A 24,893-nucleotide genomic window follows, 5' to 3' on the forward strand; every position below is an offset into this window, starting at 1 on the left:
TTGGAGCATGAGAAACGTGTAGAATACCGTATTAATGAATTAATTACAGACATTTCCTCAAAAGTTGAATGCGAATTGAGTAAAACAGAACTAACGGGACGAGCCGCAGTTCCAGGTTATCTTTGAAACTAATGTTACTCTTTATTTCAATAAAGGGAGATTTACATATGTATCATGTGGTCCTCGTCCTTTCATCTCTAGAGTGCATGCCCTTGTTTACTCACTGTGTATGAATGACAATAATGTAGTGAAAGCAATCAAAACAACAACGGAAACGGCACTAACCTAGTCTTTGAATCTTTGGCTGTTTGTCTCATGCCGTCACCAGATCGAAGATGACGGTTTACTCGCAGAGGATTGGGAATGAATGACAATAATGTAGTAAAAGCAATCAAAACAACAACAAAAATAGCACTGCCCTAGCCTTTGAATCTTTGGCTGTTTGTCTCATGCTGTCACCGGATCGAAGATGACAATGGAATGGTTTGCAATGTGCAAGCTGAACTGTCCCCCTTTTTCACTCACATCTATCTTCTCTATTCCATGCTCTGTCCTCATCTCAAAACTACACACCAATTTGGCAATGACAAGGCCTAAAATTGGCAATGCAAGTATGATACCTGGGCAACTCCTCCTACCCATTCCGAATGGCAAGTATTGAAAATCGACTTTTCCACTAGCCAGAGCGTCTGTGCAACATTCTTATTCTAAGGACCTTTCGGCCGGAATTCCTCAGGATTTTTCCACCATGCAGGGTTGTTGGCAGCCACCACGCATTGACTACTACCTTGGATTCTTTAGGAATGGTATAACCCCCTAGCCTTGCTTCTTCAACATTCATATGGGGGTACCAACAAAGGAATTGGGGTGTGCAACCTTAGTGTCTCTTTTACTGTGGCCTGGAGATATGGTAGTTCGTGAAGGTTAGATTCTGTCACAACCTGGCCCTTTAAGATGGTCAAGATTTCATCCCGGATCTTGCATTAAACGGTCGGATTGTTTACCAGCTCAGCTGTGACGCCCTCAAATTTCGTTTGGGATTGGACGGACATTTGAAGCGTTGAGACATGCAACACAAGGTTACCTGCCCCCGTTCATGACATATAAGATGCAATGTTCCTAACATGCATCTAACAATATGCAATATTCGCAGCGGATAATTTTTTTTTTTTTTTAGCAATACTATGCACCAAATTGAAAATATCCCAAATGCTTAAAACATACTTCATACATAAAAACCCATTGAACAACTAAGATCACAACACTAGTCCAAAATGGTTATGATCCAAAAAGTACTAGAGATGCAACTCAATCGTACAAGTAGTAATTTACGTTAATTACTATATTAACATTGATGTCGCACCGTCGCTTAGTCAACTGTGTCTAGTTGATCAGCTCTTGATTCTCCTTCAGGTCCTGTAACAAGATCTACCATTCGGGGGGAATGGTAGTTGGGACTACCAAAGTGAGATTTGATTACAAATCTCAGTAAGTTAACAAAAAACTTCCACACAAGCTAATGATGCATGGATAACAGTAAAAGTATAAATGCATAATCAAATTCATAAGTAATTAAAGAATAACTTAGCGTACAACATAGCATAATTGACATAACTTAAATTGAAACATGAACTGAACTTGACTTGACATGAACTTGATTTGAAACTTGACTTAGCATGAACTTGCTCTGAAACTTGAATTAACATGAACATGATATGAAACTTAACTTATCATGAACTTGTTCTGAAACTTGACTTAACATGAAAAATACATACTCCACAGTTGTTGTGGCCCCATGTATTCTACGTGTAAATACATACTCCACAGATGTTGTGGCCCCATGTATTTTCCACAAACTTGACTTAACATGAAAAATACATACTCCACAGTTGTTGTGGCCCCATGTATTCTACGTGTAAATACATACTCCACAGTTGTTGTGGCCCCATGTATTCTACGGAAACTTATTCTTTAACTGCTTAAATACACACTCCACAGTTGTTGTGGCCCCATGTATTCTACGTGTCACAATTGATGTGTCTCACGTAGTGTATGCATCACAATTGCTGTGACCCCATACATAAGTAATCAAGATGAAATGTGACTGGAATACGAAAGGACTGAAGCTCTGACGTAACATAACGTGACTTGAACATAACTTGAAATACATGACCAACTTGAGATAGAAATATTTCGTAACATGACATAACATATAATAGACAACATATTTAACATGACATACTTGCAACAGTGAATATTACATGACTTGACATACATGTAATAGATGGCATACTTAGCATGATGTACTTGTAATGTACAACAATACATGATAGAATATATTATGTAACAGATAAAAATTGATGACAGAATAAATTCTGTATAACAAATAATTACGTGATGACTTGACATGACATGACATATATTATAACACACATACATACACTGTAGTTCCTTTACTTAGCACATATACACAGTAGACTGCTAGTAAGTTAAAAGTTAACTTACCTCGATCTCCGCGTTTCTTATAAAACTTCAAGTGCGACCACGAGGAACTGTAATTAGTGATTCTAAAAGTTAGAACTAAATCACTAATAATTTGAAATATGGAAAATACTAACTTAAAGAGTAAAATTTTCATTTTACTCTCTACATGTGGGAAAATGACCGTTTTACCCATAACTTAAGGATTTTGCATACTAACTCTAAAAGTTTCCAAAATTTACATTTCTTATGTAAATTTTGTCCTAAACTTAAATATCAACTCAGAAAAATTAAAAACAAAACACAACTATGAAGAACACACTATGGCCGAAACATCCATAGGCCATTTCCCTTGATTTTTGTTGCAATTCCTTCCAACTTCAAAACTCATGCTTAAACCAAAATTTTGCAACAAACATCTTCCAATCCTAAGTTCAAAACCATATTTAAAACATCCATTTAGAAAAAGCTAATAATTAACACCAAACTTTTTTGTAAAAAGATCCAAGCACTTGAATCACAAGTTTTGACCTTAAATCAAAACATCTCCAAGAATTTCAAAAATCAAATCTTACTTCTAACATATTCATAATATCATCCTAACATCAACCATGCTTTAAATCATCAAACTAAAGTCACCAAAATCACAAAATAACATTTGGAGTTTTTGGTTTTACACTTAGTCCAAAAACAGAAACTTTTTCCTCAACTAGTTTTGATAAATCTCTTGATCTATGACTTATAAATATATGATCTTCAAACCAAACCATCACATGGTTTAAAAAGATGTCCTAAAATATATATAAGCTTCTAATTCAAGATCACATGATTAGAAATTAATCAAAACATAAATTTAGCCAAGAATATCCACACTTTGGCTTATCTGAATATCTCTTTGCATAAAATTTCATATCTTTAAAACTAACATCAAATATCTTCAAAATAATAATATAACATGTATATAAGATGCTTAGGATCCTCCAATAAAATTATCAAAGTCATTGGAATAGGTTTAGACCACCAAAGAGTTAAACTTTCTCAAAACAGAAACTGTTTTTTTTCCTCTTCCAGTTTCTAAGTTTCTAAATCTAAGAAAATCTTTCATCAAAACCTTTAATCATGCAAAAATCCTCAACCAATAATCATATACACATGTTAACAATACTCCATAAAAATTTCAGACCAATATCTATCCATTAGTTTGGTCAAAAATTCCAAACTATAACATATTCTCCAGTTTATCTCCCAGAATGACATTTCTATAGTTTATACAATATTTGACTGACCAAATGATTTTCAAATGGGACAAATAAGATATCCACGTAAACTAGACTAAAAAAGGAACAACTTATATGAAGGAGACTTTATGATAAAATACTTACAAAAGCTTCGAAATAGGTGTGCAAAAGACCTCCTAAAAGCTGTCCGAGAGAGAGTTTGATATTCTTTCAATGGAAAGTGTAAATGAAGATAATTTCGTGGGGAGAGGTGGCTGGAAATATTTATGGATGAGATATGGAAGAAATGAGGCTGGAGTTGAGAGTTGAGTATAGTTTTCTCCTATCCAAAATATCTATAAAAGATTATCTCATAATATTCTATCCAATAGTATCTACAAAAAAATCAACTTAAGATATTTTTATCTAATAATATCTATAAAAATCAACTCAAAATATTTTTACCCAATAATATTCATGAAAATTACCTCAAGATATTTCTTTTTATCCAATAATATCTACAGTTTTGAACAAACGTTTTGTCCGAAAATATGAAAAAATGTTATTGCGCCATAAGACTTTAAATAACCCTCCGAGTCTAATGGCACAAACCATAATACATTTTGACACTTCTAACTATCTCCAATAATCAAAAACATACTTCTGATACCATAGTAAATAATAACACTAACTATGTAGTTAGACAAAAACTAATACGATTAATGGATTCGTGAAAACTTATGGGGTTTTCACGAGGTTCCTAAAGTTAATAGAAATTTCACAATTGAATTTCTAGCGGGCTGTTACATCAGCTATGGCCCACTCCATGAACCACAATGTTGTTTCTATTGCTGCAACATTGATGTTCTCCACTATGTATAACACATTTTCTTCACTGATTTCTCCTTTCATCTGAGCATCTATGATGTGATCGATGGCACAACTTATTTTATGCTTCTCTCCATTGGCAGCCATAATTTTTCTATGAACGCATAAGAACAAAGAAAATTTTTAGCAATGGAAAATATTGTTGGGTTCTGATAATCTGTTACAACATTGAACTTAGCTGTAATTGGTATAAAAGAACAAAACCAGGGAACAAAATGAGATTACCTTCTTTTCTCGACAAAATATTTGTTCAAAAATGCCAGCCTTCTACTATGCAAATCTCTGCACCTATTCAAGTATCCTCTCAAAAATGGTCTAAGCAAAGGAATAAAATCTCCATAATTATACTCAAAACTTTGAGCTAACCGACTCCTTTCAGAGTTCAACCGGGTTGCCTCAATGAGCAAAGGGTCCTCTTGTGACTCAAACTTGGCATCAAACATCATCCGGTACATGACATTGTACAACATCAACTGCAACCGTTTTCTGATAACAATTAGTTTTCACTCTCTCACTCTCTCATCCTTTATCAAGTCATGAACAACTAAATCCATCTCTTCCTCCCACATATCACTATGCTGGTGCACAACTTTGTTAGTGAAAAATGGCAATGTCATGATGCGGTGCATCTTGCGCCAATGATCACCATAGATTGTGAATACCATGTCTTGTCCACTTCCGGTGAATATATCGAAGATGACGTTACTTGGGCAGGAATCGAATTCGATGCCTTGTGTGTGGAGGACTTGGTTTGCAAGCTCAGGGTTGGACACCATGGCTAAGTTTTTGGAGCCAAGTTTGAGTAGGAATACTGGGCCATAAGTTTGAGCCATGGTGGCTAGAAGGCGATGGTTTAGATCATTGCCTACTTGGAGCCAGTTCCCAAGGATTGGGACGCAGAGAGGGCCTGGAGGGAGGGTGGTGTTGGGGGGGTTGGAGATGGAGTTCAAGTAATAGAGAATGAATGGGAGTAAAGGGAGGATGACTGGGGAGAAAGGTATAGAGAAGTGAGAAAATACAAGCTTGCAAACTGAAATAAGTATTGCTGCAACAAGGGTACTGTAAAATATGGACTTTGCAAGCAGATGAGCCATGCTCTGTGTGTGTGAGAGAGAGAGAGAGAGTTTATTGTGGAGTTTGATGGAGGGGGAAGTGGGTGTGTATATATATATATATAGAGTAGGGATGGTGTTAGGAGGGTTGGTGTCCAATGGCCGGTTTTAAGAAAAATCCAGGGGCTGTAATGAAACCAAGGTAGAAGGATGAGCAGCAAGTTTAGGACATCAATCAAGGTCAAAAAGTTGAATCGGTAGGCATAATGCTTCCTCAATAAGCAGCTTCATCTCTCCTTGTTTTAATTCAACTTGAATACTACAAAAATCTGTCCTTTTTTTTTTTCTTTTTGTTTCTTCCATTACATGACCTCCCCCCTCCCTCTCCTACCATCAACGACTTTCTTTCAATAACCTATTTCAAGAGTTCTTTTTTGTTATTTATCTGATAAAATGACTGGTCTACTCTAAAGTCTAATAGAGGAACTTATTTGAGAAAATCCTATGAAAGCATGCATGATGCCATACATCCTAAGGTTTAAACCCATGGCAATTTGGAATCAAGCTTTCACAGGGTATAGGAACTTTTTTTTTATCAGTAAATAACGATTTTTTATTATATGTTTGAAGTTTGAAGCCCTCAATTGGAATCTCTTATGAATTCCACGCAGTGCAGATTCAAGTACACACTTCGCCAAACTTGTGGGATAATTAATGATTTCAGCAGAGATTCTAAGTTCAAGTCATTTTACCCTATTTAATTAAATATTCTACACTATAAATTCTTATTATATATATGATTTAAGTTATGGGCAACTCGTGCTTAAAAAAATATCTTAGTGAATAGTAATTAAATAGATGGAAATTGATTTTTTTTTCTTTTCAAAATTAATCAAATGGGTTAGGGCAGGTTTGAGAAGTGAGATGATATAAGAATTTTGTAAATAGTAATAAAATAATTTATGAATAGTAGTGAGATAATTTGAGTTGAATATTTTTTAGGTTCGGTTTGGCAATTGAAAATTTTTATCTTAAATTCAAAATTTTCATCTCATCATTACAACTTTTCCAAATCTCCATAAAATATAATAAGTAATTCAATTTTTTCTTAACATCTTCAAATCTTAAAACAATAATAATATTAAAATTTAATATTTTATCTTAAAACTCAAAATTCTCATATCTAAATTCTCTACTACCAAACCGAACCTGATTTTGGAAAAAGAGAAAAAAAAATTAGATAAAAAATATTATAAAATTAAAATATTGTAAGAATATAGTTTTATAAATTATTTTTATTTAAAAATTTAAAAATGTTGGAATTGTTGTTTATTTTTTATTTGAAAGTTTGAAAAAATTATAATGATCAGTCTGAAAAAGGTATGATGACTAGTTTAAAAATTTTGTATTTAAATCATATTTGGAAATAAGATAGAATGAGATAAAATGCTATTATATTAGAATTGTATCTCTCATCCCATACCTCAAACCTACGTAAGTGTTCCTTTTTAGAATCATTTGTGCCTAGAGTTTTGCTACATACAAACACAGTTGTGCACTAATCTGTGTACCAATACTGATTTATTCATACTTAAAATTTAAATTAATACTGTTTTCAATAAAATTTACTTTTTGACCAATCACATCACATTGGTGCACAGATTAGTGCACAACTATGCTTGCAACTATATTTTTCCTTGTGCCTAAATTTCCTGACAATCAAATAGAAGAAGGAAAAAAAAAAAAAATTATACTTCTACCTCTTCATTATTATTTATCATGCAATATAATAACTAAACTATTAAAGTTATGTTTGTATCATCAAAACCCTCACTTTGTTTACAATTTTTTCCTAATTCTTTAAAATATTAAGATTTTGCAACCGTATCATATTTTAGTCTAATCTTCACTATGGTTGGCAAGCAAATAATGTTTATCCTTCAACTGTATAATTTCTCATTTCCCTTGAAAACAAAGGAATTAGCAAACGAATCAATCTTGCGTTTCGCTCTTCTTGCCTGTCCTTTCACCTTCTATATCCTTCAACAACCTCCCCGCCTCCTTGTTGATGGCCTGCTTCGCCTTCTTTTGCCAACTTGGAGTGATTTTACTACACAAAACCCAGGAACGCTACGAAGTAGCCAAACAAATTGATGGGAGTCACTTGGCCTGTGCTACCGAAATTCGATATTAGCTAATACCCACAACCAAGGAAATCAAAACATAACAGCGAAAGTTCGGGAAAAAGGAACATATTCACAGGGGAAAACTAAGGGAAGCAGAAGATACTTTACAAGAGGAAGAAATGAAAAGGGAGTAGTGTTACCTTGTGAGGCGATGGATGATAGAGTTTAGGTAGAAGACTCGGGCCACACAAGTAGAGGAGCAAGAAAATTGCTAATTCGCAATTCGCAAATGAGAGAAACAGAGTTACGAGTAGGGGTGTAAAAAAAAATCGATAAATTAGAAAATTGGATCGTACCGGATCAAATTGGTGGGATCGGTCTGGTCCCAAATTTGATTCGGTCTGATATCGATTTTATTTTTCTTAAAACTGGTCAAAATCGATTCGATTCGATTTTTCTTTTTTCTAAAACCGGACCGGACCGGTTTATATATATACATATTTTAATTAATATATAACTATATATAAAATAGTTTTATATTATATGATAAATTATTAATTAATATAATATTAAAATTTAAAATCTTATATCATTTTGTTTATTGTATTAATAGTTATATTAATACTATATCATTATATATTATAATATACTATAATATATTATTATATTATATATTATAATATATCATTATAATATATAATATAATTATAATATATATTATAATATACTACAATATACTATCACTATAGTATTATATACTATAATATACTATATTATATATATTTATTATATAATATATACTATAGTACATTAAAACTAAAAAATTGGACCGAACCGGACCGGAAACCAAAATACTGGTTTAAGAGGGTAACCGGTTAGTAATCGGTTTTGAAAAATGCAAAATCGATGCATACCGGTTTAATCCTAAATTTTGTTTAAAACCAGATCGAACCGGATCGATTACACCCCTACTCACAACGATGGCTTGAGAGTGAGAGAGAGGGAAGAGAGAGAAATGGACGGAAGGAAAGGAAAATTCTTCTTGTAAGCAAGTTTGCACACCAAATCGCACACTAATGCTAACATGTAAGGCATCCATTTAATGAAATAGTGTAAATTGAAGATAGAAATAATTTTTATGAGATACATGATATTTTTTCCCCTCAATTATATTTTTTTAATTTTTTAAATAAAAATAATTGGAGTAATACTACATACAGTTACTTTTACATACTCTCTACGCACTCTACTGATATGATTGACTGGATTAATTTTTTTTAATACACAATTAATTCTATCATTAAAGTGCATAAAAGAATTTACAAAAATAATTACATATAAAATTTTTAAAATAATCAATATTATGCGATTTGGTGCGCCAAATTACTTTTAAGTAGCAAGACTCGGAAGGAAAAGTGATGAATTTATAACATGATGCGGAGCCGATAATAGATTATCAACGTGTCACGCTTTTATTGGATGGTGTAAAACGCTAAAGAGCACCACGTCCTGTTTGAAGATTTTCTCATTGCAGCGTACATAGAAGCCAGGTGCCCACACGCACAGTTAGGCGGAGCTTCCAACCTGCCAAGTGCCAACCTCCCTAGTTTTCATCGACACCTCCTCTGTAATCCCTACAAACTTCTTCAAATCTCGACTTCTTCACCCGTTCTCTATATTTCCTGACCAAAGCACTTTCTCTACCTTTCTCAGAAACGCCTGCTAATTTGGATCAGCATCCTCCATTATTATCGCATTCTAGAGGTAATTTCTCATAATGTTGGATTATGATGCTAAGATTGATTTTTATCTATGTTTGATTCAAATGGGTTTCCTTATTTCTAGGCATTCGTGTTTCCTTTTGTTCTGAAAATGGATGCCACGATGCATATGTGCAAATCTGTCACCTCGCCTCCTGTAAGTCCTTCTCTAGCTTATATTGGTTTTTCTTTGTAATGCAATCGCTGGTTCTAAGTGTTGGGTTTTGCTCAGATGAACTTGAAATGGTCGCCGATTAATCCTTATATTAAAACTTACTTTTTTTTTGTGGGGTTTCTTAATTCAATGGAAGGGTTTATTCGTGGGGAGAAGTGGAGGAATCAGAAGCTCCCAATGCAGCTTCATGGTGGGGAATAGAGTGAATTTTCCCAGGCAAAGTGCTCGGAGTGTACAAGTTAGTAGTTACAAATCTAAAAAGCGTGGAGGAGCTCTGTATGCTACATGTCGTGCTGACAAAATCCTGGTGGCAAATAGAGGAGAGATTGCTGTTCGGGTCATTAGAACTGCGCATGAGATGGGAATACCCTGTGTGGCCGTGTACTCAACCATAGACAAGGATGCGCTTCATGTCAAATTGGCTGATGAATCAGTTTGCATAGGCGAAGCGCCGAGCAACCAATCGTAAGGGCTGATTTATTTTTTGACAGATAATGTCATTAAAATGAAACTTGAAGTTGATTCTTTTTTTTTTTTTTTTCCTTCTGATAAATGCATATTTTCCATCAATATCCGTCTGAATACCTGTGTTTCCTCCTTTGTTTCTTGGTACGGGTGATAGCGGTGTAACATGCATGTTGATCTGTCTTACAGGTACCTGGTGATTCCAAATGTTTTATCTGCTGCAATCAGCCGTAAATGTACAATGCTGCATCCTGGGTATGGCTTCCTTGCTGAGAATGCAGTATTCGTTGAAATGTGCAGAGAACATGGAATCAACTTTATTGGGCCCAATGTAAGTACCTTAAACAGAGAGAAAGTGTTCCCCATCCTATAATGCTTAAGAACCTATCTTCCTTCGGTTGGAATATGTTATTTAATGTGGTGTTCTTGTTGAAATTCTTCGTAAGTTGAATCACAAGACTAAAGGGACCTTTCTTCTAAAATAAAACCAGACAGAGTGTCATATCAGTATCACAAGAAAAGGCATCGGGTTTATCATAGTTTCCAAAGTCAGCCTTTTCATGGATCCGGGGGCATTTTTTTTTGGGGTAAGGAAAACTGAAGAAGATAGCAAACTCCAGGGCATTTCAATAATGCATTTAACTGACAAGAAATTTCACTGCTAACACAATCCACTATTTCATAATCTCAGTGTTTTAGTTTGTATTTGGATCGATATGATATGATTGCTCACTATCAATTTATAGAAACCTTACAGCAGAATGCTTCTAGCGTATAAGAACACTGAGTTCTGGGAAAAGGATAATATGTTTATCTCATGACAAGTTGGTTGTTTTTAGCATTCTTAATCAAGCCTCCTTAGGGAGCATGGATTTATTGGCATATGTTAATTGATCTTAGAATTTAATGCTTTTCCCTGGAAGGTCAATGATGATGCTGTTATCTAGATTGTGAAACAAAGTTCTCCTTGGATCGTCATCAGATAATTGGCTAAAGATTTTGTGTGTTATGCTTAGTATTTGTATTGGCTGAACTGCACTTTGCTCAATCTTTTGTTTGTTTCCCCAGTTTTTACCTATCAAAAAAATTTAAAACTTAATTGATTATGTTCGGGTGGTTCCAGAGTAAGAGTTGAGTTTCTTAAACTCGTGAAGGTTATTTTCCCAATAATAAAATTGAGGGGTTCGTTGATTTAATTTACAGTTCATGATACTGGCCCGTTTGCAGTCAGAGAGACTAGAAGGATATAAATATTTGATGGTTAGCCACAATATTTAGATGCAGGACAGTTGCTGTTAGCTGCCTATGATTGCTTATATAGTGTGATAGGACAGGAGAAGGCTAATTTTTTAGAAGTGATATAGGTTTTGCTGAAAATTAAAAAGAGGAACCCAAGTACACGGGAAGTAAACTAGAGGAACACATAACTAGAAAAAGTAAAACGATCAATAAAGGCAAAAAGAGGCTGAACTTGAGAAAAACTGACTGCAGGATTTTCTTAACGGTGGCAGATATGTCGTTCTTTAGAGTTTGATAATAGGTGAGCGGATGCTCATCTGCTAAGAAATCTTGGGGCTTTTAGGCATTGAAGATTAAGGAACTGGGGAGGATTTGGTATTGTTAACATGGGAAAAATGCACAAGTGCTAGCAGCTGTTTGCTTAACTGTGAACAGTAAGTAATTCTTCCATGGAGAGAGAGAATAGAAGCCAACTGTTAGGAATGATAAGAGAAAAAGAGTGAAGCAAAAGTATAATCAATCACACACGGCAAAAGGTTTACGTGGTTAGGCAGCTGCAGAGGATTTTATTAAGATGATAATCAAAGATACAGTGCGGCGGCCATGGGTCTATCGGCCTAAGCCTCCACTCCAAGGCCCAAGCCTCCCTGAAAATCCACAAAAAAAAAAAAAAAAAATCGCAATGGATCCCTGTCGGGTGGGCGGGTGGGGTCCACACATAATCAGGCTCCACACAATGAAGCCCAACATCAACTTATATTATTATTCTGAACATACATCAACTTTAGAATTAGCTTAGCATTTTTTTCTCTTATTTTTTTCTTCCCCACCTGTGAGTGGTTTCTCTTTTCTGCTTCTTTAGTGCAAGGTATTGCCCTTATTAGCTTTCTTTTTGTAGAATTAATTACAAAGACCAAAGACTTAATTTGTTATGTTTATGATCTTTGACCTTCTAAACAAATGGTTTAAATGTTCTGGTGTATTATTGAGTGTTCATGGTCGATAGACTTTTTGAGGATCATGAACTCTCCCTGGAAGAGTTTAGGAGGTTTTTTTGGAAGACTTTATTTATGTGGGCCATCGCTCTAGAGTTGAATGGTCTCAGCTTCCATGATTTCCTTGTATTAGTCGCTAGTTCCTACATAGGAGTATTCACATGTATACTTCCAGTGTACCTGGGTTATGCCTATCTCTACATCAATAAAATATCTTATTACTTACCAAAAAAAAAAAAAATTGAGTGTTCATGGTCTAAGTCCTTTCCTATTGAAAAAGTTCGGGCAAGACATTTGAATTCCTGGTTACATTTTTGCAGCCTGACAGTATCCGTGTTATGGGTGATAAGTCAACTGCTAGAGATACAATGAAGAAAGCAGGCGTGCCCACTGTACCAGGAAGTGACGGATTGTTGCAGGTATTATGTGTGACTTGTGGTGGTATGATTTTTGGCAACTTGTTAAATAGTTGTGAGAGTTCTTGCAACTTTAGACAGTCATACTTAGATGTGGCTCTTGTATATGTCCTGTGTACTTGGCTTCGCCTATTTTCAATAAAATTCTTATTTACTATAAAATTCTTATTTACTGATTAAAAAATAGTTGTGAGATCACTTTTGCTATTCATTGTTAAAAAATTGAATATAAATGCTTGTAAAAAACCTAAGATAATGATTGTTATTACAGACCACAGAAGAAGCTATCAGGCTTTCCCATGAGATTGGATTTCCTGTTATGATCAAGGTAAATAATCTTGTACTAGCATTTTTTTATGATAGTTATTATACATATTTCCTTTTGTGGCTGCTGGGATTGCAATAGGCATCCATTTCTACGTTTATAAACTAACTCAAGGGTAGGAATTCAACCTGCTCCTGAGTAGCATGCATCTACTTATTTTTTGGTGGTTTTGATGAGTAAAAAAAATCATGTTCATGAAAAAAAAAAAACACAATTACCCAGTTTGTTCAAAATCATTTTTATATATAACCAATGGAGTACAGAAATAATTTTGAAAGAATTATTTAGTGACATAAAGCTAGTCGTGAGATAGAAGTTTTATGATTTTCTTCCTAACAAAATAATTAATAATTGTTTAAGGTAGTGCAAGCCATGACAATGTCTCATTGAAACTCTATGAAAAGTGACGCGTACCTGTCAAGTATTTTTCACTTTTTTTTTCTTTTTTTCAAAACCTTTTGTGTTCAAGGTTTGAATTTCTTGCCATTTTAATAATCCAGTGTCCCGCCCTCCCACCCTCCCCTAATTCCTAAAACTCTGTAATAATTAAATCTTGTCTTTGTCCTTGCTGAATTTTCTGTGAACTGACAAACATTTTATGCTCTCAAGGCAACGGCAGGTGGTGGTGGCCGTGGGATGCGTCTAGCTAAAGAACCTGATGAGTTTGTGAAGTTACTGCAGGTATTGCACGCATTTTTCTGTCATGTTACTCCACTAGGCCTTCTTAAACTGTTTGATGTTGAACTTAGAGTTTTGACACGTCTTTAGAGTTGATGTTTGTTCCAAAGTACAAAAGGTGTAAGGGTTTAAATCTTCCTGATCTTCCTCGTGTAAGGCCTACTATTAAATTTATGTTGGCACCTATTGCTTTTGTATGAAAGTGTGGAGGGCAGTGTCTGTAAAAGCGTACTGAAGGCAAAGTGCCAAGGCTGAAGTGCATTGCTTACTAAAAGCTAAGCGCATTTACAAAAGCTCGCTTTTTGGGGTTTTTGCTTGAGCTTAAAGCGGAAAAAGGATGCTTTTGTAACTTTATTAAAAAAATAATAAAATTATTATTTCAAGACCTAGAAAATGATGTAAACAAACATTTTTAAGTATGTAGTTGATATTGAAGATCATTTACGTACCATGGCGCCACAACATGTTGTCATATGTGATGTATATGCTTTGAACACAATATTATAGTCCAAGTTGGCTTTCTAGATGGATTGATATTGATTGTTTATGTTAGCATAGAAGTCAATACCTACAATTCTTTAGATCTTTTGGACATGGTCCTTTTGGTATGTTTTGATTCAACCACGTACTTTAATTTGATTATGGCTATCAATTTTTTTGGATGAGTGGCTATGAAGTATCATACATTGTATTTGAAGTATAGCACAAGAGAATTATATAAAATGTTATGTTTAAGTAAAGGTCAGCCAGTGGGTGGCCTACTTTTGAGCACACCAAGGTGGGTGTTCCATCTCTCTTTCTCTCTTTGAATTTTGATATTTGTAAATGAACAAAATATGTTTTTATTTATAAATTTTATTTTGTGGTAATTTGTGAAGCTGTCACTTGTTATCAATTGACATTGTTTGTTTTGCTAATAGTGCTATTGGCTGCAGTATAGTTAAATGCTATACTTGTGACAATAGAGTGAGCAAAACCTATTTTTTTGACCTGAAAGTTTGTAATACTAAAATACTCAAATTCTGATAATGTAAACACCATTTTTCAATACATTTCGCTTCCTTCCTCTTAGTCAGTTGGACTTACATATCGTATTTGAATCTAATTTACTGACAACGAAACAGCGTAAGTCAATCTTAAGTATTGTGCCAATATTGTAATAGATTTTAGTGGCATGTATCTTTAGACAATCATGCATAGGTGTTGCTCTTGTATATGTCCTGTGTACTTGGGCTATGCCTGCTTTTCGCTTTAATAAGATTTTTCTTTACTGATAAAAAAAAGTATGTGCCAAATGAATTGCCTCCTATGGTGTCATTGGAAGCATTCCCATCAATTCCATACCCCTTCAGCTCTTAGATCCAAATTTTGTTTTTAATCTGCCTTGAGTTTTGTGATCTTCCATACATGTTCTGTAAAGTCTTCTCATAAAAAAAGGGTGTTAATCAAGTACACAAATATAAATGAGAAATACCTAAACTACAAAGAATTTTATTTACATATTTTCTCTGAAACTTGTGTTATATTGGGTCTCGTTTGATTTGCAGCAAGCCAAGAGTGAGGCTGCGGCTGCTTTTGGAAATGATGGAGTTTATCTGGAGAAGTACATTCAAAATCCAAGGCACATTGAATTCCAGGTAACTGCTGGGCATTTTGATGTCTTTTTGTATCTATGATCTCTTAAAAGTACCAAGGAGTTTATCAAGTCACAAAAGTGAAATCCAGAAGGACATCCATAATGGGAAACATTCTCATTTGAGTATTCTTTTATCAAAAGAATTATACTTGGTAATTGGTATTTCTGGATCTTTACTTGGATCAATTATGCAGTTCATTCATGGAACATTAAGAGCAACCTGAGTATTCTAGGTATAGGCACTTATATTCTGCATGATCTAAGACTATAAACGAACAATAGACTATGCTCCTTTAAAATCCGTTTAGTCATAGGTCTCCGTTAGTCTAATGTTCAAAACTCGTTTCATCTTACTGTGTGAAAATATAGAAGTCATATAAACCTGTTGAATGTGGTTTGGTAAGTCTCAGCCAAGCAAAGGACTAAAAGGGTAAGGTAGTATGCATGCTTTTTCAGTTTATTTTCTTTTTTTTAATTCTAATTGCCAAATCTGACTTCTGGATGCATTTTTGTGTCCATCCCTTGCGTGCTAAATGGTTTGACAGGTTCTTGCGGATAAATATGGTAATGTCGTCCACTTTGGAGAGCGTGATTGCAGCATCCAGGTATCAGAAATTAGCTCATTCCTCTTAACTTTTGGATAGTTTATCAAATGAGTTTTGAGTAGTTGTTGGATTCAGCTATGAAAATTGAGCTTGCTTCAAATTCAAAATTGGATAACAAAGTTAAAAGTTCAATTGCTAGATGGAAATATGTGAAACTGGTGCATTCATTATTGGCTTTTGATAGCTTCAACTCTAGAAAATCAAGAACTTAGGCCCAACTCTATCCATCTTTTGCCCTTCCTTTTGTTGTCTTTTAGCTTTAAATTTGTTGTGGTTTTGGTTAATGAGTTTTTTCTACTAGTTTTGAAATGCAAGTAAAAAGATAAGTGATTCCTCTCTTGACTGTCGATTTTGTTCAGAGACGGAACCAAAAACTGCTGGAAGAAGCACCTTCTCCTGCTTTGACCCCTGAGTTGCGGAAAGCTATGGGTGACGCAGCAGTTGCAGCAGCAGCATCCATTGGTTACATTGGTGTTGGAACAGTCGAGTTCCTTTTGGATGAAAGAGGTTCCTTCTACTTTATGGAAATGAATACTCGGATCCAGGTAGAAACATTTCTTGAGAATGTGGACTAAAATATGTATCTTTCAAACCACACCCGCTTTAGGGGACTAATCTAAGCTATACTAAATCTTGTGTTTCCACCTTTTTTGTCTGGGTTGGTTGGGGGGACTAGGTTGAGCATCCTGTGACAGAGATGATTTCCTCTGTGGACTTGATTGAGGAACAAATTCTTGTAGCTATGGGTGAAAAACTCCGGTACAAACAGGTAGTGGAAACGGGATACTTTAGTTATCGTAAGCATAAAATAATTTCCAAAAAACTCAATCCCTTAGCATACAGTATGGCGTATTTAATGTCTTTTGGGGCTTTTATCTACAGGAAGATATTGTGCTCAGAGGACATTCAATTGAATGCCGAATCAATGCAGAAGACGCCTTTAAGGGATTTCGACCTGGACCAGGTATACTCAGATAATGTGCCTGTTGTCTTTCTGTCACTTCTCTCTCCAGTTTGTTGGATTTTCAAAATTGACTATTTTTGTCCCTCTGATAGAGGTGGTCCAAAAATCTCTTATAAGCTTTGGAATATAATTTTAGGGCACTAGAATGGGTTTGCCTACCAATCCACATTTGCATACACTTGGGCTTGCAGTTATTTCGCTAATTTTTAGTTTTATTTTTTATTTTTCTGCGTGGAATGCAATCAAGCCATAATGATTAAAAGGTTTATAGGCATTATTATTATTATAATTATTATTTTTTCCATCTTTATACAAGTATACTTTGATGCGTACTCTAGTCAGATTCCAAATAGTAGATGCAACATATTAGCATGTTGGTTTTCAATCTTGTCTAACTAATGTATAACCATTGTCAATCTTTTCTTATTTCTCTACTTTTGGACAACAGGGAGAATAACCGCATATCTGCCATCTGGAGGACCGTTTGTTAGAATGGATAGCCATGTTTATCCTGACTATGTGGTTCCTCCTAGCTATGACTCCCTTCTTGGAAAGGTCGGTCACAATATTCATTTTATTAGTTTAGCTTTGTCATGTGCAGTGGTTTGTGTATGAGCAGTTGATTTCATCAAGTATTAATGTGCTTTTGTGCGTGCTGATTTGTTGGGATGCATATCAAATTACCATTGTATCTCACATTCTGTGTGCTCAAGAATTGTTTGTGTATCAGTAATTTTTTTTTTTTTTGAATCCCTAGGGGTTGGCTCAAGTGGTAAAGGCCTTGGTTTTGGTGGTATTCTCCCTCCAGATCTAAGGTTTTGAATCCTCTTGGGTGCAAACAATTTCTTGGGCCATCGGACTGGGAGAACTTCCCCTTGAATTACCTGAGGTGAACTTGAGGTGAACCTGTGGGAAACTTCTTGCTGAGGGCGTGTGCACCCCCTGGATTAGTTGGGACTTTGTTCTTGGACACCCAGTGCCAATAAAAAAAAGTAATTTATTTTTTTGATTAGTGAGTATCAGTAATTTATGGGGGTCAATTCATGCAGATATCAATAGTACAGATGGAAATAAGGGTTATAGGGGTCAACTTTGTATAGTAGTTCATTGACCTCTAGGAGCTTAGGGTTATAGTGGATGATTGGTGAAGTAGAACCCTTTTAGCAAAACTCTTCCTTCTCTGGGCTTGGAGTTGGCTTGTGAACAGAGATGGTCCTAAATTATGCAAGTGTTGTTCCTTAGAGTTGTTAATTATCAGTAAGTTTAGAACTCTTTGTAGTTGGGCTATTGCTGTGGATTTTAATGGCATGGCCCTTCATGATTTTCTTGCCTCTAATGTGCCTACCTGGTTAGGGCATTAGAGTTGTAATACTGGCTTTGCCATCCTTTGATCAATATAATTTGTTTATTTAAAAAAAAAAATATCAGTAAGTTTGATTTCTTTTATTTTAATTACCTATCTGACAGTTTCATCTGGACTTGCTAACGAATAATAGAATTGAATAAGTAATTAAAAGAGATTATCCTAGGGAAGAATAAAATGCGCACATCATGGCTGTAGGTACTTGAGTGAGAGAGTTTTGCTTCTATAGCAAATGGTAAGTTTCATTCTTTGGATCTCTACCATAAGCTACTTAAAAATTGTCTTCTTTGTGGGCATTTATCTGATAAATATTTCAAGAAGTATATTGTCATGTAGAAAAATTTTCCCTGTAATCTTAGCATTGTGTTGGCAATGGATGGCAAGCTTATGCTTATGATAAACATGATATGTAAGGATACAATATTCATATTGCTGCTGCTCTAAATTTGGGGTTTCTGCTACAAATTGTTGTTCTAATTAGTTTGCCAACTTTGGCACTATATTGTAGCTTATTGTCTGGGCTCCAACAAGAGAAAAGGCAATTGAGCGCATGAAAAGGGCTCTTGACGACACTATTATTACAGGTAATTAAGATTATAGATCTCTCTCTCTCTCTCTCTCTCTCTCTCTTCCTGTCATTTTGCACTTCAATCTCCGAGTGTCAAGGTTGATGGCAGTTCATCTTATGGAGTGTGGAGGGATGTTTTGGGCTCTGAAGCCTGGGCATATTATCCGTCGACAGCTTGTGTTGCCACCCATCTTGTGTATCTAGTGTTTCAGTTTAGGAGATAAAGATTAGGCCCCGTTTGGTTTCACAAATGGTCTTAACTCATCTTATCTCATCTTTACATCCAAACACCATTCAAACAAAAACACTTTTCAATTTTAAATTTTCAATTTTTTCATCTAATAATTACCTAATCATTACAACTTTTCCAAGCTTCCAGACAAAACTCAATAAAACAATAAAACTTTTTCAAATCCTAAAACAAAAATAATATTGAAAATTATATTCTAACAATATTTTAACTTTATAATATTTTTATTCAGCTTTTTCTCTCTCATTTCCTAAAATCCCATAAAATACCTTTTTTTTTTAAATATTTTTTTTTTTATAGGTAAAGAAGATTTTATTAATCCACATAAATAGGCAAAACTCGAGTACACAGGAAGTATACAAAACCCCATAAAACATCTTAACTCAAACCATTTCAATACTATTCACAAACCATCTCACTACTATTCACAGATTTCTCATCTCATTTCATCTATGTAACCAGATGAGGCCTAAATCTACAAATACGCCATTTACTAGTTTAATGGATCAGGTAATTTCGGCAGATGGTTTTTCCTGGTGTTTTGCCTTTATTTAATATGAATCACTTGTTATTTATAAAAAAAAATTGAGCCACTTGCATTTTAGTGGAGATCTTGTGGGGAAAGAGTTGTCTGCAATTTCCCTGTTGTCGTTTCAATCATAGACACATCCATTCTAATTGTTTTGTGCTTGAAATTTACATTTCTTGATTAATCCTCTCTTTTGGATTCTTAAATTAAGCATTGTAATATTGAAAACTTTCTTCCACAGGGGTTCCTACGACCATTGAATACCATAAACTTATCCTTGATATAGAGGTGGGCAAGCTCTGATATGCATCTTTTCTTCTGAGATTTTATTCAATTTGTCTCTGTTTATTTTCTCTATGCATGTGGAACCATCTAATTTGCAACGTTTCCACTTTATAACAGGATTTTAGGAATGGTAAAGTTGATACTGCTTTTATCCCAAAGCACGAGCAGGAATTAGCAGAGGTAAGAAGCTGATGAACCCTATGTTTTGTGTGCATGTACTCTAACTCTGATTTTTATTTTATTTTTATATTTTATATTTTGATCTTGTTATTTAGACAGTTTGGTCTATTGTAGATGTAGTGCAGTTGAAGATGGTAATTCCTTTTCCCTCCTAAGCTGGACTTCATAGTATGCATTTCGCTCAGTCCACATATGTTACTCTTTGGTTTATCGTTTTAAAATGGGTTAAACGCTAAAATAGTCCGTGTGATTTTCCTTCTAGGCAGATTGGTCCCTATATTCTAATTTTTTACCTTTTTGCTCCATGTGGTTTGTGGGTCGTGTGTGTGTTTCAAGGTTCTTGAAATAATTTATATAGCTTGACATTATAGCTTCTGTTTGCCTACACAGCCCCAGAAACTGGTGCCAGTGATCCGGAGCAAAGAACTAGCTGGTGCAGCTGCTTAGATGGATCTCTTGCTCTGGCATTGCAATCCTCCTCAGTTCCTGTCAAGCCAAAATTTACAAATTCAAAATGCTCACTATTTGTTGTGCTGGAAGAAGCTACACGGAGTGCTGTGATCTAGATGCTGCAGATTATGCCTCCTGTGTGCAAAGACCCTTGTTTATTTTTATTTATTTTTTGTCTTTCTGATAGAAGCCTGAGTAACTTGGTGTCTTCTCAGCTTATTATCTCATTAAAGCTTTTTCCTTTATTTTTTTATGAAAAAGAGAGAAGTAGCTGCACTTAATAGAGTCAGAGACTGATGAAACAAACTGAACTCTATTAGTAAGACAAGACATTGATTATTATGTTCAAATCACACAATATATTGTTAGTTTTATGTGATGATTAGGCTTGAGCCATCCTTAGCAAAAGATTCATTAATATTATTTAAACGTGTATTACAACTGCCTGGCCAAACAAAAAATTTTTTTTTTAAATATTTATTTTTAATTTTTTTTAACAAAGAATGAGAGTGCAATTTCTGTTTTAAATTATTGGCCTTGCTGTAGCCTCAGATTGCTGATTGAGAAGTTTAAAAAGAAGGAAAAGCTCTAAATTGCATTTTATGCATACAGTTAAAACATGTCATACCCTAGCCTTGACTTGTTTTTCTTAATTCCATTGATGGCAAAGCATACATATTGACAATTGAATAAAATATTATTAGAATATTATTTTTTAATATTTTTATTATTTTGAGATTTAAAAAAGTTGAATTAGGATTTGAAAAAATTAAATTGTTTATTATATTTTATATGAAAATTTGAAAAAGTTGTAATAATGAGATGAGATGAGGTGGGTTGAAAGTGTTTGTTAATCCAAATGATCTCTCCTAAGCTATGGTGTTCCCTACAAGTCCGGAGCCCGACCTCTGAGCATATTGCATTTCATGCAAGTAAGGCTGCATTTGAATACTGAGCTGAGTTGAGCTTTTTATGAATATTAGTGAGTTGAGATAGTTGATGGAGATAATAGTGAGTTGAGATGGTTGATGGAGTTTTGTGAGATCCATTTAAGATGAGTTTAAAGTGTGCTTGGTTAATATGAGTTTAATATATTTATTGGAAGTTGTAAAATAATTGGGTCCCACCATTAAATAGTATTGTTCATCTGACAACTTTGTGTCACTTCCGGCTCCAAACCTACAAAAAGAAAAAAAAAAAAAATCAAAGGCAAATAATAGAAGTTGCTCTTGCAGCCAAAATAGGTTCACGTAGGTTTGTCAGGTGGGGTCTAGCAATAATCTAAAATCTGAACTTTGTTAGGTTTGGGGCCAACCAATAATCTCACATTTGAACTGTACTCAAAAGAGAATGAATCATGCATTTGGATGTTCAAAGCAATTTAAAAATAAAGTGTATTCAGCTGAGTTGTACATCCAAACAAGACAGCAATGTTGCTTTCATTTTTTGTTTTAATTGTAATATTTTTGTAGCGAGACTTGTTGATATGGCCTGGATGCATTACACTGAATTCATATGAAATTTATTGGTATAGTTCCCAACACCAACACCTAGACCAAGTCTTTAAGATAACTCCTACTCCTTCTAAAAGCTAGGACACAATGCTAGACCAAGACGATTTTGCGTGGAAAAGCTTCGATGTCTGAAGTCAGTTCCCTTAATAAAAGAAACGTACACTATAAGCAGGAAAAATTTACTAGTTCTCGAACTCCTTTTACTGATGGGGGTGTGTGTCTTGCTTCCCACTTATCTCGTAGGTTATTTATCCACCACTCTACTAGCTTCCTAGTATATTGTCATGAATCATAAGCATTCTTCCCGTTGAGGCGACCGGAGAGTTCTCACCCGCCAATTGGGCTCCTTATGAAGTGGGCTGATGAGCTTTCATTTGTCTCATCAGCCCAAATTCCCATCAAAATTTATATGCGACATAAGAAAAATTCTATTTATAAGTTAGTGTGGATAACATACATAATAAAAGTATTTACATAATATAATTTGATTTGAAAAATAAATTTTAAAATTTAAATTTTATACATAGTCTTATCTTTTAAGTGATGTGAATTATTTGCTCTATTCGAGTCCAAACCTAAACAGAGATAATTATGGAATTACATAAGCAGATTGTAAGAAAAACGAAAGGGACAGAGGAAAAGAAAATAAACAGCGTAAAGCTTTTTGATACAAGTTGGGGCTGCGCCCAAAGGTTTGGGTTTTGGGTCGAAGCATGAACACTACCATCAACTCCTGTTAGAAGAAGATAGGCCATTTTGGATACTTAGGCCTTTGTAGCTCAAGCATGGCTACAATAATGGCCGTTCCAAATTGAATAAGACGTCGACATAAGAGAAGACGACAAGAAAACTCGTAATTGTTAGAAATATCTTAATCTAATAGACCTACGTGAGACAATTAATCATACGTTGTATAATTGTCAAATATAGATATTGTTTATAAGGCTCATTAAGTGTAATCAATAAAGTGACATAACTGAGCTATTGATATATCTCTAAAAATGCGGGATTTTGGTCGGATCATATAACAGCCAGGCCCAATAATTCTGAAGTCGAGATATTAATAATTTTTATTAGTCTTAAATTATATTTAATGTGCTATATTGGATAAGCCTACGAGCGATAAATTATTGAGGTTGATTAGAAGTTTTAATTAGAGTCAATAACTAGGTTAAATCTCATTTATTATTTATTAAATGAGTTCTACTTTTTTTAGAATTTAAAGATTGACTATTAGAAATTTATTTCAATTTAAACTTATTATTGATTAAAGTTCTCTGCATAGTCTTAGTCATTACCAATCTTATATTGAATGAACTACGAGATCATGTTTTTAAATTCAAACTATTTTCTTGAATAACCGTGAACGAGTTCAAGTGACCGAGTCCAACTTGAACTTGAACTTGAACTTGAACTTGAACTTGTCGGTATTCTATTCCAACAAGAATACAACTTTACAAGTCATCTTCACGTTAAAATTCTTTAACCGAGTCCAACTCAAACTGGTTGTCACCCTCTCCCAAATCTCTCTATAAATATCTCCCTTCTGTATGTTATTTGGACAAAAAACATAAACCTCACAGTCCAACATCGTGATCAATTTTGTATCAAAAATTTTGGGAAGCAACACTATAAGGTAAGTAGCTCGATCAAAAATTAGGATTAATATACGTTAGCTAATTATATATATTATTATTATTAAAGACAGTTCTTTCAAAGCCATTGTTTACGTATCACATATGTCATGATATTTTCAAGCATGTTTTTCATCATGTTTTATTCAACATCTTATAGTTATGTATGTATTATGCATCTCATGCATCTCACATTACATAAAATACGTAAGCTTTCATAAGATCAAGTATAAGATAAGCTCATAACAGTTAATCAGATGGTCATTCAGATACATGATATCAATGCCTTTTTAGGGTGGGTGTGCAAGCTACGGACTCAAGCGTGGTCCACTGTAGTACGCTAGAGTACTGCACAGTCGGCTTCTTTTGCTGCAGTAAAGGAAGCTAGTGCACAATCTTGCACACATGGTTGAGTGCGTTGGCCAACCAGATAGTCAGATAAATTAGATTAGTTAGTTAATTTAGATAAATCAGTCGTATACATAGCATATGCATCAGTATGATTAGACATGATTTTAAGTTCTCAACAAATGGTTTTCAAAAAAATATTATGTCAAGTATATTTATGTTATGATAAGTTTCTTACTGAATTATTAACTCATTTTAGTTTTTTAATATTTTTACACCACCCCAGATTAGAATATTTATGAAGATAGAGTTACAGGACAGGGCTTAGTCCAAAGAGGCGTGACAATGACCTAGATTATGTACAAAAATTCTAAGTTATGATTTTTTTTATAACAGATTTTGAGAAATTTTAATAAATGCCTCTGTACATTTTCATTTATGATTTCTATATTTTAATTCAAAATGACTTTATTTATTATAAAAAATCTTCGTATTTGGTTATTCCTTTATAATAAAAGAAAATATATTTAAGTTAAGATAAAGTGATAGCACTCCAGCTCAAGAGAATTTTTAAAAGTGGTTTTAATATTAACCATGGAGAACGGATGGTCACTGGTCACGACTTTTTATAAGTAATTATAGGTCATGAGTACTTAAGTAGTATGATCTCAATATATGTCTAGAGACCTATTAAAGACCCATATAATTTTATTATTTTATAATAAGTAAAATTGAATTTCATGTATTATA

The 24,893-nt window shown here is 34.3% G+C and overlaps 1 protein-coding gene and 1 pseudogene across 3 annotated transcripts; one reads left to right on the forward strand and one right to left on the reverse strand.

Moving 5' to 3' along the window:
- Positions 1 to 135: 135 nt before the first annotated feature.
- On the reverse strand, positions 136 to 5,714 carry LOC122297550 (annotated as a pseudogene).
- A 3,605-nt stretch (positions 5,715 to 9,319) lies between these two features.
- Positions 9,320 to 21,026, forward strand: LOC122297551 (biotin carboxylase 1, chloroplastic). Of its 3 annotated transcripts, none has more exons than XM_043107661.1 (18): positions 9,320 to 9,528; positions 9,610 to 9,681; positions 9,836 to 10,164; positions 10,354 to 10,495; positions 12,719 to 12,817; positions 13,086 to 13,142; positions 13,749 to 13,820; positions 15,365 to 15,454; positions 15,999 to 16,058; positions 16,418 to 16,603; positions 16,735 to 16,827; positions 16,941 to 17,022; positions 17,471 to 17,577; positions 18,894 to 18,969; positions 19,974 to 20,020; positions 20,135 to 20,197; positions 20,312 to 20,365; positions 20,588 to 21,026. In XM_043107661.1, exons 2-17 carry the CDS (start codon positions 9,637 to 9,639, stop codon positions 20,315 to 20,317), a joined length of 1,554 nt encoding a protein of 517 aa, XP_042963595.1. In that variant the 5' UTR covers positions 9,320 to 9,528; positions 9,610 to 9,636; the 3' UTR covers positions 20,318 to 20,365; positions 20,588 to 21,026. The 3 variants fall into 3 exon arrangements, with proteins under 3 accessions (XP_042963595.1, XP_042963596.1, XP_042963594.1); XM_043107662.1 differs by having other exon boundaries at positions 20,312 to 20,331; XM_043107660.1 differs by lacking the exon at positions 20,312 to 20,365 and having other exon boundaries at positions 9,321 to 9,528.
- Positions 21,027 to 24,893: the final 3,867 nt, after the last annotated feature.

This window comes from Carya illinoinensis, chromosome 15, assembly GCF_018687715.1.
Source record: "Carya illinoinensis cultivar Pawnee chromosome 15, C.illinoinensisPawnee_v1, whole genome shotgun sequence".
NCBI lineage: Eukaryota > Viridiplantae > Streptophyta > Magnoliopsida > Fagales > Juglandaceae > Carya > Carya illinoinensis.

Bases quoted from the DNA above. Each gene is read 5' to 3' on its own strand.
- LOC122297551 (XM_043107660.1), top strand. From the start codon at position 9,637: ATGGATGCCACGATGCATATGTGCAAATCTGTCACCTCGCCTCCT. The intron at 15,455-15,998 runs GTAACTGCTGGG...ATGGTTTGACAG, and splicing joins CAAGGCACATTGAATTCCAG to GTTCTTGCGGATAAATATGG. The intron at 17,578-18,893 runs GTCGGTCACAAT...ACTATATTGTAG, and splicing joins ATGACTCCCTTCTTGGAAAG to CTTATTGTCTGGGCTCCAAC.